This window comes from Geospiza fortis, unplaced genomic scaffold (genome assembly GCF_000277835.1).
Source record: "Geospiza fortis unplaced genomic scaffold, GeoFor_1.0 scaffold23, whole genome shotgun sequence".
Taxonomy (NCBI): Eukaryota; Metazoa; Chordata; class Aves; order Passeriformes; family Thraupidae; genus Geospiza; species Geospiza fortis.
Genome location: NW_005054303.1, coordinates 10118811 through 10132892, shown reverse-complemented (window position 1 = coordinate 10132892; position 14082 = coordinate 10118811). Strand labels below are relative to the sequence as shown.

General features: G+C 37.1%; 1 protein-coding gene across 2 annotated transcripts in view; it reads right to left on the bottom strand.

Annotated features, from left to right (window-relative positions):
* Positions 1–14082, bottom strand: part of PPP2R5E (protein phosphatase 2 regulatory subunit B'epsilon) — a 69938-nt gene continuing 55856 nt past the window's right edge. The window contains exons 5-13 of one of the 2 annotated variants that reach the window (XM_031066144.1): positions 13228–13358; positions 13084–13143; positions 12352–12460; positions 11295–11348; positions 11149–11199; positions 10218–10337; positions 9014–9141; positions 7117–7218; positions 1–4490 (exon numbers count right to left, since the gene is read on the bottom strand). In XM_031066144.1, the coding sequence (XP_030922004.1) occupies positions 4391–4490; positions 7117–7218; positions 9014–9141; positions 10218–10337; positions 11149–11199; positions 11295–11348; positions 12352–12460; positions 13084–13143; positions 13228–13358 (855 nt within the window). In that variant the 3' untranslated portion in view covers positions 1–4390. The remainder of the gene's footprint in view (positions 4491–7116; positions 7219–9013; positions 9142–10217; positions 10338–11148; positions 11200–11294; positions 11349–12351; positions 12461–13083; positions 13144–13227; positions 13359–14082) is intronic. The other variant, XM_005417940.3, reaches the window with a different exon arrangement.

Below are 14082 nucleotides of genomic sequence, written 5' to 3'. Positions count from 1 at the left end.
AACACTTCATTGCTTCTTTATTTAGATGCACCCACAGTACAGAGCCTCTTGAGCATGTGCAAAAGAGGAAGATAACACATTTATAGCTGGGAGCACCATTGAGTTTGAGTTTCTTTGATACCACTTTTAAGAAAGTAAACTGTTTCCAAAGAATGACATTTGAATCCAAGAGTTTAAGACCTGCTTGTACTTTATCCAGAGGTGGAAGATATTTTTATTATTACTTGGATGTAGAGTAGAAGACATTTTCACAGTCTGGTTAGACCAGTCTATATATTTTCATATGCACCTTTTAATATATATAAAAAAGTTTCATTTTTCCCCCTACCCATAGATAGTTAGATGCACCTAAGTTTAAAAACAGTAATGGGACCAGAGCATTCCTATGGGGAAAAATGAACTTTTGCTGCCCTCTCCTGCTTAAACAATGAAATGCTAAAATATTAAGATCTATGAATCTAATGCTAACCTTGAAACAAAAAGCATGACAGGTCATTCACTATACTACAATCAAAAATAGGACAACAAGAAGAAATGTATTGGTACTATTTATATTTGAAAACTCCTCATGGCTCCATGAGGTTATGAATACAACATATTTACAGCAGGTGATCCAGGTAACAAAAACTCTTACTCAGAGAGGTCGTGATAAAAAGCACACGCTTCTGTGGATGGGAAGCAACACTTGGATAAAAGTTTTCTAGCAAAAGTAGTTCCATTTTCTTTCAAAATGTTGTTTCATAGAGTTCAAAATGGAAAACTGGGCTACATAAAATCTGCTGCACATACCAACTAGGAAGAACTAATTCATGGCTCACTCCAGAGCTGCTAAGGGAAGCACAGGAGCCAAATTTAAAAAGCTGTAAGTAAATAAAAACATTCTTCAACCTTGAGCATCATCTCTCTTGTCTTCTTTAAGGGCAACTGCTTTGGGATAGTGGTGTCACACAATTAAGAGAAAAGGGCATCTTTGTTTCAAAAGACAGAACTAAAAGGAAATTATGTCAGTTTTACTTGGAGGGAGAAGAATCTCATCTTTCCCACTCCTCACAAAACAATAAAGAGCTTTTTAGAGCCCATAATGTATTTTCTTTTCCATCAAGTGAGAGAGCCTAAGGCTGCACTTACGCACATATAATGCAAGTACAGCTGCTGCATTTCTTACTCAAGCAATTCTTGGCTCCAACACCCTCGATTTTTCCATATATGAGAACAGATAAAAAAATAATTTAAACCCTTTTACTTATGCTAACAAAACCAAGATTAAATTTACTGTAACCCTGCTAGCAAACGCTCCAATGGCATTAGAATACCTTTATTTAAAGCATTCTAACCTTTGGAAGAAAGACAAAAAATACTCAAAAGCAACAAAAGGAAAACAGTACGGGAGACGTGCAAGTTGAAGAAAGCAACATGTGGTCAATTCAGAGTGTATGGGAGGAACTTTACTTGCACAGTTGTTACATCCCCATGACCCAATGCCCTCGCAGCTCCTTCCTGTGAGCAGACAGTGCCCAACCCTTCCCCCTGAGACCAATGTGGCCCAGGACACGCAGGACCACCCAACGCCTGCCAGACGAGCAGTCAAGAACAACACTGACACCAACAAAGGTGGTTTGTGGAACTCAAGAAGCAAACTAACAAAAGTGTAATTTATGATGCACTGATCACGCTTGGGCCCACGGGCTGCCTTCCTCTTCCTCCTGCTGCAGCTCCAGCGGGAGCAGTGGGAGCCCTGCGGGGCCGGACACGGCGCTGGGGCTGCGGCACACGCGGGGTCCTGGCAGCAGGTGCTTCTTCAGGTGCATCACCCAGCCTTTAGAGTCAAGTGACTTCACAACAACAGCACATCATCTCCTTCTTGAAGGAACATTCCTTCTCAGAAGTGATAAATCATCTATGAACGTCAGACACTCCCCGCTGTCCCCGCGGCAGAGGCCACGAAATATTGCAACCCACCAGGTTCTGGTCAGTTTTGTATGATCAAGAGTAGAATGACATGGCAAAACCAAAAATAGTTATGAACAAACAACACTCACCTAAACTCTAAGTACAGGACAAGGTGCTTTTTCTAATTTCACATTGTTGTGTTTTACTCCACCAGGTGAAGAACATCAAGTTTTATTCCTCCATTCTTTCTCAGTTTTGCACAATGGAACATAGTCTTTGAGCATGAGTTTGAGTCCACCCTCTTGTACTGTGAAACGATCATTTCACACAGAAATCACACTAGCAAGTTGGTTTTTTTGGTAACAGAAATAAAAGACTGTCAAAATCAATGGGCTAAGGGACATGATTTGTTATAAATTTATTTAATCTTCAGTATTTCAGCTTGCACCTTTGCTTCAGCACTTTAAAATAAAATGTTTCAACTATGACAGTAACTGCCTAATTTACATTGAGTCCCAGTCAATGTTCTTAAAAGAAGCTCATAGTAATCCCATTAAATCATGTTGTGTTTGGTGTTGCATATGACTAGTTCCACTTTTTTTTTCTTTCCAGAATTAACAGTGTCAAGTTCTTACAAAGCCTTGAGTTTACAGCATTTGTGTGTGCAGACCCAGGAGTACAAACTGTGACCTGATAATCCTGAAACAGTCAGTAGTCTAGGAGGGAATTCGTTTTTACTTTTTTTTTTCCGTGCCTGAAAACAAGAAAACTTCAAATTCTACTGTATATTTAAATGGTAGGAAGAAAAATATACAAGCTTGTATTTATACTGTATTTCTATCAATGGCAACAGGTCATAAATTCATGTTTGCAACTATCACAAAGACTCATGAACACCAATTCATTTTTATACTGTAAATACTGCTGGATTGATGGTTTAGGATTATCAATTCACTGTTGTCATATGTCTATAACAATTCAAAAGCATCCTGGAGAAAAATCCTGAAACACATACCTTCCGGTATAGAATAATGCAACTGCATTAGCTAAATATATACTGTACAGAAGTCTTATCAGCATTTTACCTACCAAAGATGTAAGATTCCACTTTCAAATACAAAGCAGATAGCCAATAATGTATACTTATAATACAGCCCTCTTCTTTGTTTTTGTATTTTTTTTCCTCTTTTGTTTTAAACAATTTGGTCACAATGCACCTTTGATATAAAAGCATTTTAAACTTTATTATTAATACTCAGAACATTAGGATTTCCAGAATTTTTTTTTCAGTAGCATTTGTAGAACCACTTTTGGTAACAAATACAGTAGTTAGGAATGAGCATCCAGATGAGAATGCAGAAGTGTATTATCCAGAATCCTTTCCCGCTAAGACCATAGGGCTGGTACTGTGATGAGTAATAGTACTAGAACCACAAAAACACTAGAGTATGTTTCTTAGAGGCTACATCCTCTTTTGCTGGAACACTTTATAAATACATATTAAAAAGTAAGGCAACAACTCCAAACTGTCCAAACTGCTATCTCAACTCAATTTCCAATTAGATCCATGACCACTGGAGATCAATTTCATGCTTGTGTTGTTTAGCATGTGTCTTTATTCCTTCAGAATGGTCCAGTAAGAACATACTGTAATAATTTAGCAATTGGTGTTTCTAAACCAACTCTGGTACATGTGTCCAATGCTGCATCACTAATACTGGTTAGGTATTGAAGTCCAGGGTGTTACCACTGCCCTTTTTTTTTCCATGGATTGTGGACACTAATTTGGATTTGCAATAAATAGGTGCACGAATCCAAAGCTCCCTTTCCTACTATGTTTATCACCTACTCGTTTTTTAATTCCTAATGTTCAAATTAAGGAAGCACCAGAGACAGCCTGGTACTAAAAAAATGCTCACACCAGTAAACAAAACTTTTATTCAGGACCAATGTTTTTCATGGCCCTGATCTGAATGGACATTCAACTTATGAAGATATGCAAAAGGAAAAGAAAGTCAAATTACAGTAAAGTTATCCAGAGAAGGAGGATGTTACACAAACTCATAAGGAAATGACAGTCTTTTTTCTCTTTTACTATAAATACACGTAACAGTTTAGCAGAAAGACAAGCTAAATTTTAAGATTGTTCACATTTGAAAGTTGTATTATACTCTCTGCTAACGATAAATAAGGAACAGGTCCTGACAATGGAATCTGACATTGCAATTTTCATCAACAGATCTTTGAAGACTGGTTTTAAAGAAGGGTTAAAACAATGATTATGTTTGCAAAGTTCTGAGAAGTCCATCTGTTGTCCAAACTTTGGATTAAAGTCCTTATTTTTTTCCTTTACTTAGAGACAGGTATATACAGTGCTGTTGTAATAATGAAACAAATGTGAAATCTACTGTAAAGTTGCACAATACAGAAAACTGTTGCTCCATCTTCTACTACATAAATGTGTGACTCCACAGGTTAATAATGCTGTTTTGTATTTTTGTTAAGTTGGAATTATTCCATCACGTCTAAGACCTCTCTTTAATTCCAAATCCTCCAGTTTTTTCCACAGTTCTTCACGCTCTTTCTCTTTCTTCTTCTCACTGACAGATGAAATAAAACAAAGAGTTAGCAGGAGACAATACTGGAGATAAATAATATTTATGCTAAAAAATACACAGCTGACATTAAATAGCTGCACTAATTTTCTTGAACACAACTGCAATTTTCCTAACATATATGTTAACTTTTTTTAGTATTTTCTCTTTTATTTCTTTTTGTTACCTACATAAATTTAACTAAACAAAGCAGTATGAGAAGAGCATAACATGTAAGCTGAGCAAAATGAGTGTTCATAGACACTAATTTGCAATGAGGAATTAAAAAATGCAGTGGACTTTTACTACAGAACTGATCTGTCAAAATTATAAAAATTAACATTTTGGACTAAGTTATGTAATTATTTTCATGTTTATTTATTTAAGATATAAATAATCTTGTAAATCACAGCAACTTTCTAGAAAGCATTCACTGATCCTTTTAGAATCACTGTTTTTACTTACATGACTGCTGGCTTCCCTATAGCTTAGGCACCAACCAAGGCAAAGTTCAACCTACAAGATGTGCCTTTTGTGCAGTGAGTTACTCTTTTTCCACACCAAATTCCTGCAAGATCTGTGTAGCATTTGCTTTAAAAACAGACTTTAGTGGCTGATTTGAGAAAATTAAACAGCAAACCTAACATTTACTTTACCTGCATTGTTTGCTTTCTAAATTTCCTGTCTCTGCCACAGCTTACTGTGAATAAATCTCCTTGAGACTGCAAGGCACAAAATGCTCTCAAGTTCTATGACATCACCTTGTAGGTTTAGGTGAAATGGAAATCTAACAATGACAGATACACAGATTCTCTGCCAGTCACATTACAGAAGCCTTGAGAAGTATTTCAAGGGATTAGAACCATTCCTACACACTTTGATTCACTCAACATTCCAACATTTGGCTCACTTGTTTGGAATTCTGATTTCCCAAGAGGATTTTAAACATATTAAAAAATACAAACAACTTTCAGATAAATCCCTGAAGAAAAGTAAAGGGGGAAAAAAGAGCCTACTGTTACTAGAAAATATTTAAAATTAAATACAAGAATAAGTGAAATAGCCTTACATTTTCAGGCTACTTACCAATATTTATCTTCTAATCATTAGGAAATACCTGCTTACCTAAAGGTCTGTTAGAGGATGATCACCTCACCCAACTTACCTATTTGACCTATCCTAGCCATTAATATTGAACATATTTCTCCCCAGGCTTTAAGTGGTATCAAAGCTAACCTTCTAAAATGTGGTTTTATTAAGATGCTAAAGATTTTCTGAAAACCTTAAGGTAAATATCCTGGTTTATACATTCAGATTTTAAAATTATAAGAAGCAAATAAAAATGGTGAAATGGTTAGCACCAGCCCTGGTAAGAAGTACAATGTCAGCAGGTGCAAAAGAAATTCTTTGTGCAGTTCAGCCACTAAACCTCCCCCGTTATCCAGACATGGGACACACCACTGCAGTGTCTGGTGCTGTTCAGAGCAGAATTTCTCATCTTAAGGGGCAAAGTGCAACCACAAATGGATTCAGGTCACCAAGCTGCCTCAGTGAACATCTGGACTAGATGATCAGTCCTAAAACTCTCTGCCTTTTTGCCAGGAAACCACAGTGTTTGTCTCAACTGCACGTGACTGGCACTTATGTATACACAATACATATCAAGAGTACGCTTCTTAGTTCAAATATATCTCTAAATAAGTCTCTACAAGTAAAATACCATATTAATGAACTAGCCTGTTATGTGCAGATATTTTGGGGTATAAAACAAAGAGCAACAAAAGGCCAGTGACTCCAGCCACACAAGCCAAAAAACTACAACAGCCAAGAGACTTTCAAGGTTGGACTACCCTAAAAACCTCTGTTGACTCACAGTGCCCTCTGCATTGCTTGGGGAAACCCTGAGTCACAGTCAAAGTATGGCTTAAATAAAGCTGTAACCTGTTCAAAGTTCCTGAAATTTGCTCATTTTTTCACCTAATCTTTGCCTAAGGTGAAACTTTTGAGAAAAGATGCTGCACTGTAATGGAGAAATAAAGATTAGGGAAAATGGGAGAAAAGACAGGAAGCCACTGGAGTTGAACTAATGCCTCTATGAGTGGTGTATTTAATGGATCCTGCATGCTGAAAGACTCAGATACAGCAGGACCTCTGAATAAGAAACAAAAAGGCTAAGAGATGGCTCTTTGCTTTAAGATCACATCCAGCCAACAAACAGCAGCTTGGAAAATCAAATCTTAAGGGTTTTCCCCCATGTCTCTTTCCAAACCTCAGTGTAACTTTTTTAAGTCTTTAAGCAAAGTGTTAACTTTCAGTTACCTTTCAACCCTTGTTTTCCTTCTATCACTGAAGATCTTTATAGACCTAAGTGCTTTGGAATGTGGAGTCAAAAAGGAATTGCATGAGGAATGTGATTCCCAAGCCATGCAATGGATACTGTATTTAATAAAGCCTAAAGAACAACCTGCACACAATCTCACATCCTGCAATGAGAAGCCCAATGAGCAGGCAAGGGCAAAAATGGGGCAGTGTCTATTATGCCTGAGATTCTGCAACTGCACCTGAGTGTAAGGGGAGAACTAAACTGCAGGCCATGTGCACAGCTGACAAAAAAAAAGCTTTAAAAAGTTACCGCTGACGATCTGACTTGTAAGTGGCTGTCAGCTCGTCAAACATGGTGCTGTTCATTTCCATAAATGCCTTCAACACATTGTAGACTAAAGCCACAATAGCCCTGTGAAACATGGAAAAAGAAGAAAGAAGAGAATCCATTAGTTTCAGGTGAAATCAAACGTGAAATAAAAAGTGTCTTCTCTTCCCAGCCTTTCTGTGACCAATTCTGTTCCTGCAAGTATGGTTATGTAAATTCTTCGATTTCACTGAAACGACTTTGGATTAACATACTTAAAGGTGAGAATCAGCTTTCATGTCCCTACTGACTACTGAAATGGAGCAGGCCAAAACTCTAGGGTGAAAGGCAACAACAGAAAGCTATTACATATAACTAGTCTCTTCCCTCATGCTGTGGAGCAATTCTGAATGCAACTTCAGAGATTCAAATCATCAATGCTGGCAGAAGGAATAGAATTCATACACAAAATGAAAGTGATTCATATTTCCTTATGACTCTTCTGTGAAGCTGAATATTCAGTGCATCTATGCAAAATACAAAGCTGTATTTCAAGAGTGATTTCCTTGTGCTCATGCAGTTCATATTCATTTTCCCTTTCACAGTTCCTGATCCACTACTCTGGCTGTCATATTCAGACCCAGGGCTGCTTAAGAAGCAGCTCTTCAGCCAGGAGGCAGTGAATCAACAGTACAAGTGCCAGGAACCTTTGGAGCTAATCCTTACAGGACACACAAACTATGTGCCATTTCCCACGCACCCCTGTCTCTCTCATCTCTTTAAATAAACTTTCATTTTTGTCGCCTACATGAAAAATTTTCTTATAAATATAAGAATTCTTTAAATAGCTCCTTTATTTTAGATGTGTCTTTACCTGGCTCGTGTAACAAAATTACTATGGGTATGAAAACGTTGTGAATTGGGATACTGGAATATTCTCATTACCAGAAGCATCTCAGTGCATAGTATTAATTAATAAGGTTGGAGACTGGTACTGGAAAATGTCTTTTTGTGACCAGTGTTAAGTTACAGAGGCTTTCCAGCAGTATTAGATTTGTCATGTAAGCACACAACCCTCAGAGTTTGACAAGGTACAGGACAAAAAGACCAATGTTTGAAAAGATGAAACATTTTACAGTAAGGTCTCAAAGCAACTGGGACCTGAACAAAGCACAGCTCATTAAAAATACCGTCTTTACTAAATGCTAATCATCTTGACTTAGAAAAACTTTCCAACTAAAATAAAGGATATATGTCATCTTACTGCAATAGAATTTTTCATAAAAACACTTTTTACTAGGCCATTCAGTTTAAAATAAAATTGCCTAATTATCACAATATCAATGCTAAGTAACTGCTTAATTATTGTCATACAGAACAGCTGTATTTAAATAAGTTTAGAAAAAACAACCCAACCTAAGAACATACTGTCTGTTTCATGGATGTTTAAAAAAATGCCAACACCAAAAGTCTCACAGAGGTATCAGTTGATGACACAGTCACAAAGCTTTATTAATGCCAACTGATATTCTTCTAGACAATTTAGAATCAGGTTTAAGAGCCAACCCGTTTATAAAAAAACTGCGTAGGAGAAACACTTGATGAGCAACATTTTTCCTTCAATAACAATGTAACATTTAATTTCTTCTTTTTTCCAGCTTGTGAGAAGGCCTATTTTTATCCTACAAAGTAGTGATTTTTGTACACATACCAGTTAATTAAAAACACTGAGACAAGCTCAAGTGCAGACTAATATATATTGTCATTAACAGAGCTGCACTTGCTCAGAGCAGCTTTGAGTCTGCATCCCTCCCATTCAGATGTTGTGCAGCAGACATTCCCTGAATTTATCAGTGGGATGTCAAATGGTAAGAGATAAAGTGTAAATGCACAAACTTACGGATTCCAGTGCTCTTTAGAAATCCTGTAAAGGCTGGAAAACATGATGGGAAGTATAACGTTTGAGTTCTCCTCTATCAAACTCATGATGTATTCATTATTCCAATAATACAGCGCTCTTTCAGCCACCTTTGAGTCAAAGAAATAAAATAGGAACAGGAATTCAGATATCTGTAATTTTGTGATTTTCTGATAAAAAAACCAATCACAGAGAAAATCCACGAAGATGAGCTAACAGAGTTTATTAGTTTTGGAATTAAACTACTCTAATCAGTAGCATAACATGCATTAATGGAATTAATTTCTATCCTGTAGTTCTGAGCCCACAGCACCCACTCTCTGTTTCCTGAGCAATGTGTTATTGCTCACTGAAGACAGTGTGCAGACACAGCATCAGTTGAGGAGAGGAAGGAAGAGCAGATAGACTTCCCATCACCCTTTCCCTCAAAATCAGGAAGAGTGCAGTTGCAAAAAAACCAGCAGCGCTGGGATAACAGAGGAAGGAGACAGGGAAAGGCCCCACAGCTGGGCTGGATAAGGGAGGAGAAATCTTAAGTGTGGGGAAGGTACCAAGGACAGTAATTACCCTGGAGAGGAGCTGGGGGTAGGAAGGAGGATGCTGATCTGAATTATGATTAAAAAAAACGTGTAGTCCAAGGAAGAGCTGAAAAGCCACACCTGTCTTTGTGCCAGGACAGATCACCAAGCTTAATATGGAGACACTACAGGCCATGAACTCTATATCCTCTTCACATATCCATTTACATCCCATGCATTCCCCTTCCTCCCATTATACAATGTGATTAAAACAGGTTACAGTTTGTGTCACCTCTAACCAGACACGTGGGTACACAGAAGGAATTAAGTCAGAAAACAGGAACTGCACCAAAACCAGGGAGTAAATCCATCCTCCAGGGTGTATAGGGCCAGCACCTGCCACCACAGTGAGAGGAGTTCAAAGCCTGCTTGGACACAGGTTAAGGATTTGTGAGGGGCTCAGAAGGAGAAGCTCTGTGCTGTAAGCCCAAACAACTCCAGCAAGTTATTAATGGAGCTCAGACCTAACCTTCCACCCCAACGTAATCCTCTTCCACAGAGGACAAGTACTTAAAAACATAACATAGAATAATATTTACATTTGGGAGGAGTTATGTTTGAAACTGAGACTATACATTCCTATATAAACAATAACCTTTACCACTGACCTGAAAATGAGGGCTAGAGACACACTTGGCAATTTGTTTAAACAAGGGTTCCTGGATTTTGACAAATTGTGATGGTTCAATTACATCCAAGATTTCCTCCAGCTCTCCTAGGAACATGACCTAAAGACAAAAAAGAAAGCATTGAATATAAAACCTCCAAATCATCTTGTTCTGCAGAATGCTGATAACCTCCAAATTCTAGTGCTTCAGGAAGAAATGGAAACCTCACTCAGTTCAGTGAGACCCTCTCGCAAAAAATGTCATCAGTTCTACCACCGGCAGCTTTTGTCCTTTAAACAAGGACAAGTTACTTCTTCAAGTGCTGCATTTAAAATATTTTGAATGAAATTCAGAATTGCACCTGTATAAACATCCATGCTGAAAACCTTGTCTCATACAAAGATCTGAACAAAGGCTTAAACTTCAGTAATTAAGGAGATTCTCCTAATTTGAGAGAAACATTGAAAATAACAGTTTTGCTGTTTCACAAAACCTCACTAGGGAGACTCTGATTTGCATCTGAAACAAAAATGCACATGTTTAACATGTATCTTTTACATGTCTAGTAGGTAAACACCACATAAAGTATGCTTCATCCTCACTGGAAAAATACTGTCTTCATATATAAACAATTCCAAATCTAACAGAGTTTTCCAACCTATCCTTAACTATGTTTATTTTCTCCTTTCTAAAATATTCTCTGCAGCAGAACCAGGAACTATTTTGTGAATAGGAACCAGACTTATCAAACTTTGCACAGTCAAAACTGTTCAAAAAACTAGAATTAAAGTATTGAAAAATCATCTACAAGAAAAAATATCAAGATTCACCACAGCATGCGCTATCAACCATGAATTAAAGATCCCTGCTTATTTTGTTTTAGAGCAAAATAACTCTTTCTTTTTCTTTGTAATACTAGCATATCACTTACCTCTTTCTGACTGCAGGTTTTTGGCCAGAATTTCATTAAACCTCTAATGACCTAAATTAGAAGGAAAAAGAAGTTAGATATTTTACTTTTCTCTCTACAGGGTAAATCATTCATAGTGGAAAAAAAAACATGAAAGAAATATTTACTGGTTCTGTGAGTGAGGGGTCCTTCTCCAGAAACTGTACTATGCAATACGCCAGCTGTGAAGAAGTAAGAATTTACAAAAACAAAATTAGAACATTTCTATAAAGAAACCACAAAACTCCAACTTTTTTAAAAATAAAAACTTAAGGCAAGATGCTATTCAGCTCTCTCAAACTACATCCAATTTTAGATTGAGAGGCAGAGTTTGCACTGTGCAAATCCATTCAAAGTTCAGTTTTCATAAGAAACAAGTTTATAAGAAACAATTGTTCTATACAAGAACAATTAGAATGACAAAGGAGCACATAAAAATCAGAACAACTTGGAATTCTAAATACAGTCATACAAGCAATGTTTTGAAGCTTCTGCTATTCTCTTAAAGTGCAACTTTTTACTAATTTTATACAGCAAAATCATGAGAATTCTTGCAAGATGAGTCGACACAGCTAAAACCTGGAATAACATACTTAGAAGGCAGAGCTTTATCACCATAAGAAATACTGAAAATTTTCACTATCTGAAAATCAGAGAGAAAGGCAACAGGTAGCAGTTATCAGAGAAAAAATTACATCATGAAATCTGAAGGTATAAAAAGATGTATGAGAGCATAAAGTGCAGTATTAAGGAATCTGTGAGGGAGAATATTAAATGGAAAAAATGTGGGTATCAGTATTCAGAAGGTTGCCAGGGTGCAGAAGAGCCTTGACAGGACAAGACTAAGGAAATCCAAACATCCTCTTGGGAGAAAGAATGGGAAAGGCAAACTTGTGAGAATGAGGATAGAGCAGAGAGGAAAACCTAGAGAGAGAGCTTAACTACTAAATAAAATTTCCAAATTATTACAGATGTCTGTTATGCTTTTAATTACCTAATCAGAACAGAAGCTAGATATTTATCATACAAAAGATACTGCATTAATTTGGAAAAAATCAATTGTATTTTTTTTCCACATTTAGAATTTTCCCTCCATTTTTATGTTCATGTAATTAAATTTACAAAACAACCTTTAAAAATATACATATAATTCTTACTGAACAGAAAATATTTCATAATTTCTACCTGTGCATGGAAGAGTGATAAACTCCTGACTGTGTGTAAAGGGATCAGCACCTTCACCAGAAACTGTTTATGCTCTGCCTTGAGAGGTAAAGCAAAACCATTGATAATACTGGAAATTAGAAAAGAAATATTTGTTAGTGTCATCATCACAGAGAGCATTACTGAGATCTGAACAAGCACTTTCTAGATTAAAATATATTTAGCAGTCAGCAGCTGTTTACAAACAGCACTTGTAAACAGCTGCTGACTTTGGTCCTGCTTTATATTAGCAGGGCACTACATATCCAGGTAGCAATCCAGCTCCCATTAGGAATAATCACAAAACAGCTGCACAAACCTGCTGCCAAACAGAGAAGACCTTGTCTATGTGGTCTGTAAATTCATCTGAGCAAGGTGGTCTTGAGTAATTAACCTACCAAAAGTAGACTCACTCAAAACATTCCCTCTGCTAAGTGTGCTCAGAAGAAAATAATCCTCCAGCATGTAAGGACGAAGCGTGCAGTGTTTAATGGACTCACACACGTAAAATCAACCCAACACTTTGGCTGTAACTTGTAGTTCTATATTCTTGGCAAAGATGTGACAGAGATCTGCACATGGGCTTAAAGATGAGCATGTGCACACATCTGTTTGCAGAGTCAAGGATTATCATAATACTTTTTCCGAATCTGACACTATCCTGACGTGTCCAAAGGGAAGTCTGAGTTAGATAATAAATAAAGACTCCTTTACCTTCCTAAAATTTCCAACAGTTCAGCTACGCCATTGAAGTGTTCAGTTTCATAAACAAATCTAAAAAAAGAAAAGTTAAATATAAGCAATATATCAGTTTCCTAAAGGGTTCCTAAGTGAAAAGCCCCTTCTTCCACAACTTACCGTAGAAAAATATTATTAATCTGTTTTCGGATAAATGCTCTAAGGCCCAGGAACTTGCCATAAATTCTGTGCAAGACTGTTTTTAGGTAGTCTCGTTCCCGAGGGTCTTCGCTGTCAAACAGCTCCAACAGCTGTGTTTAAAGGAAAAAGAGAACTGAAACAGGAGACATTTGACAAGCAGGACGCACAGACTTCTGTATGAAACTGAATTCATGAAAACACATGAGTCAAAGAATGTGACATGCATGTACCCCTGGAGTAGATATCCAGTATTAAAAAAATCTGCTGGAACCTCAGTATAGCATCATAAAACTCAGAATAATAAATTTGTGATTAACTTGCTCCAAAATGCTGCCTTTCTTCTCCCCAAAAATAAATAAGATAAGACAGTTTGCCTTTTACCATCCACCATTCCCTGACTCTGCAGAACCAGAAGATCCTCCTTTGCTCTAACACTTTGTTCTCACAAGGTTGTGTCAAGGTCACATTTTTCTAATTGTTTGTAATTCATATGATGAGCTCTTAAGCCTTCCTAGTGATTGCATGGCCCTCATGCTGTGGAAAGACTCAACAGGGAAGTCCATGCCAGCACTGGATCTGCTGCTATGGGATCTCCACCAATTGCCACAAATCAAAAGCATCAGAGGGAATGAACAAAATGGTGATTTCATTATCAATGCCAATTAAAAAACAAAACAAAACAATGAATAAAGGAAAAAAAAATAATAGAAAACCCACATTTACTAAGTAGCTCTTAAATGGTTATGTGAGATTCAGAAGGTGTTTTAGTGTCTGGTATTATACAAAACATATCCCAAACACTGACACTTGAAGCTGCATGAAATGAGCAGCAGG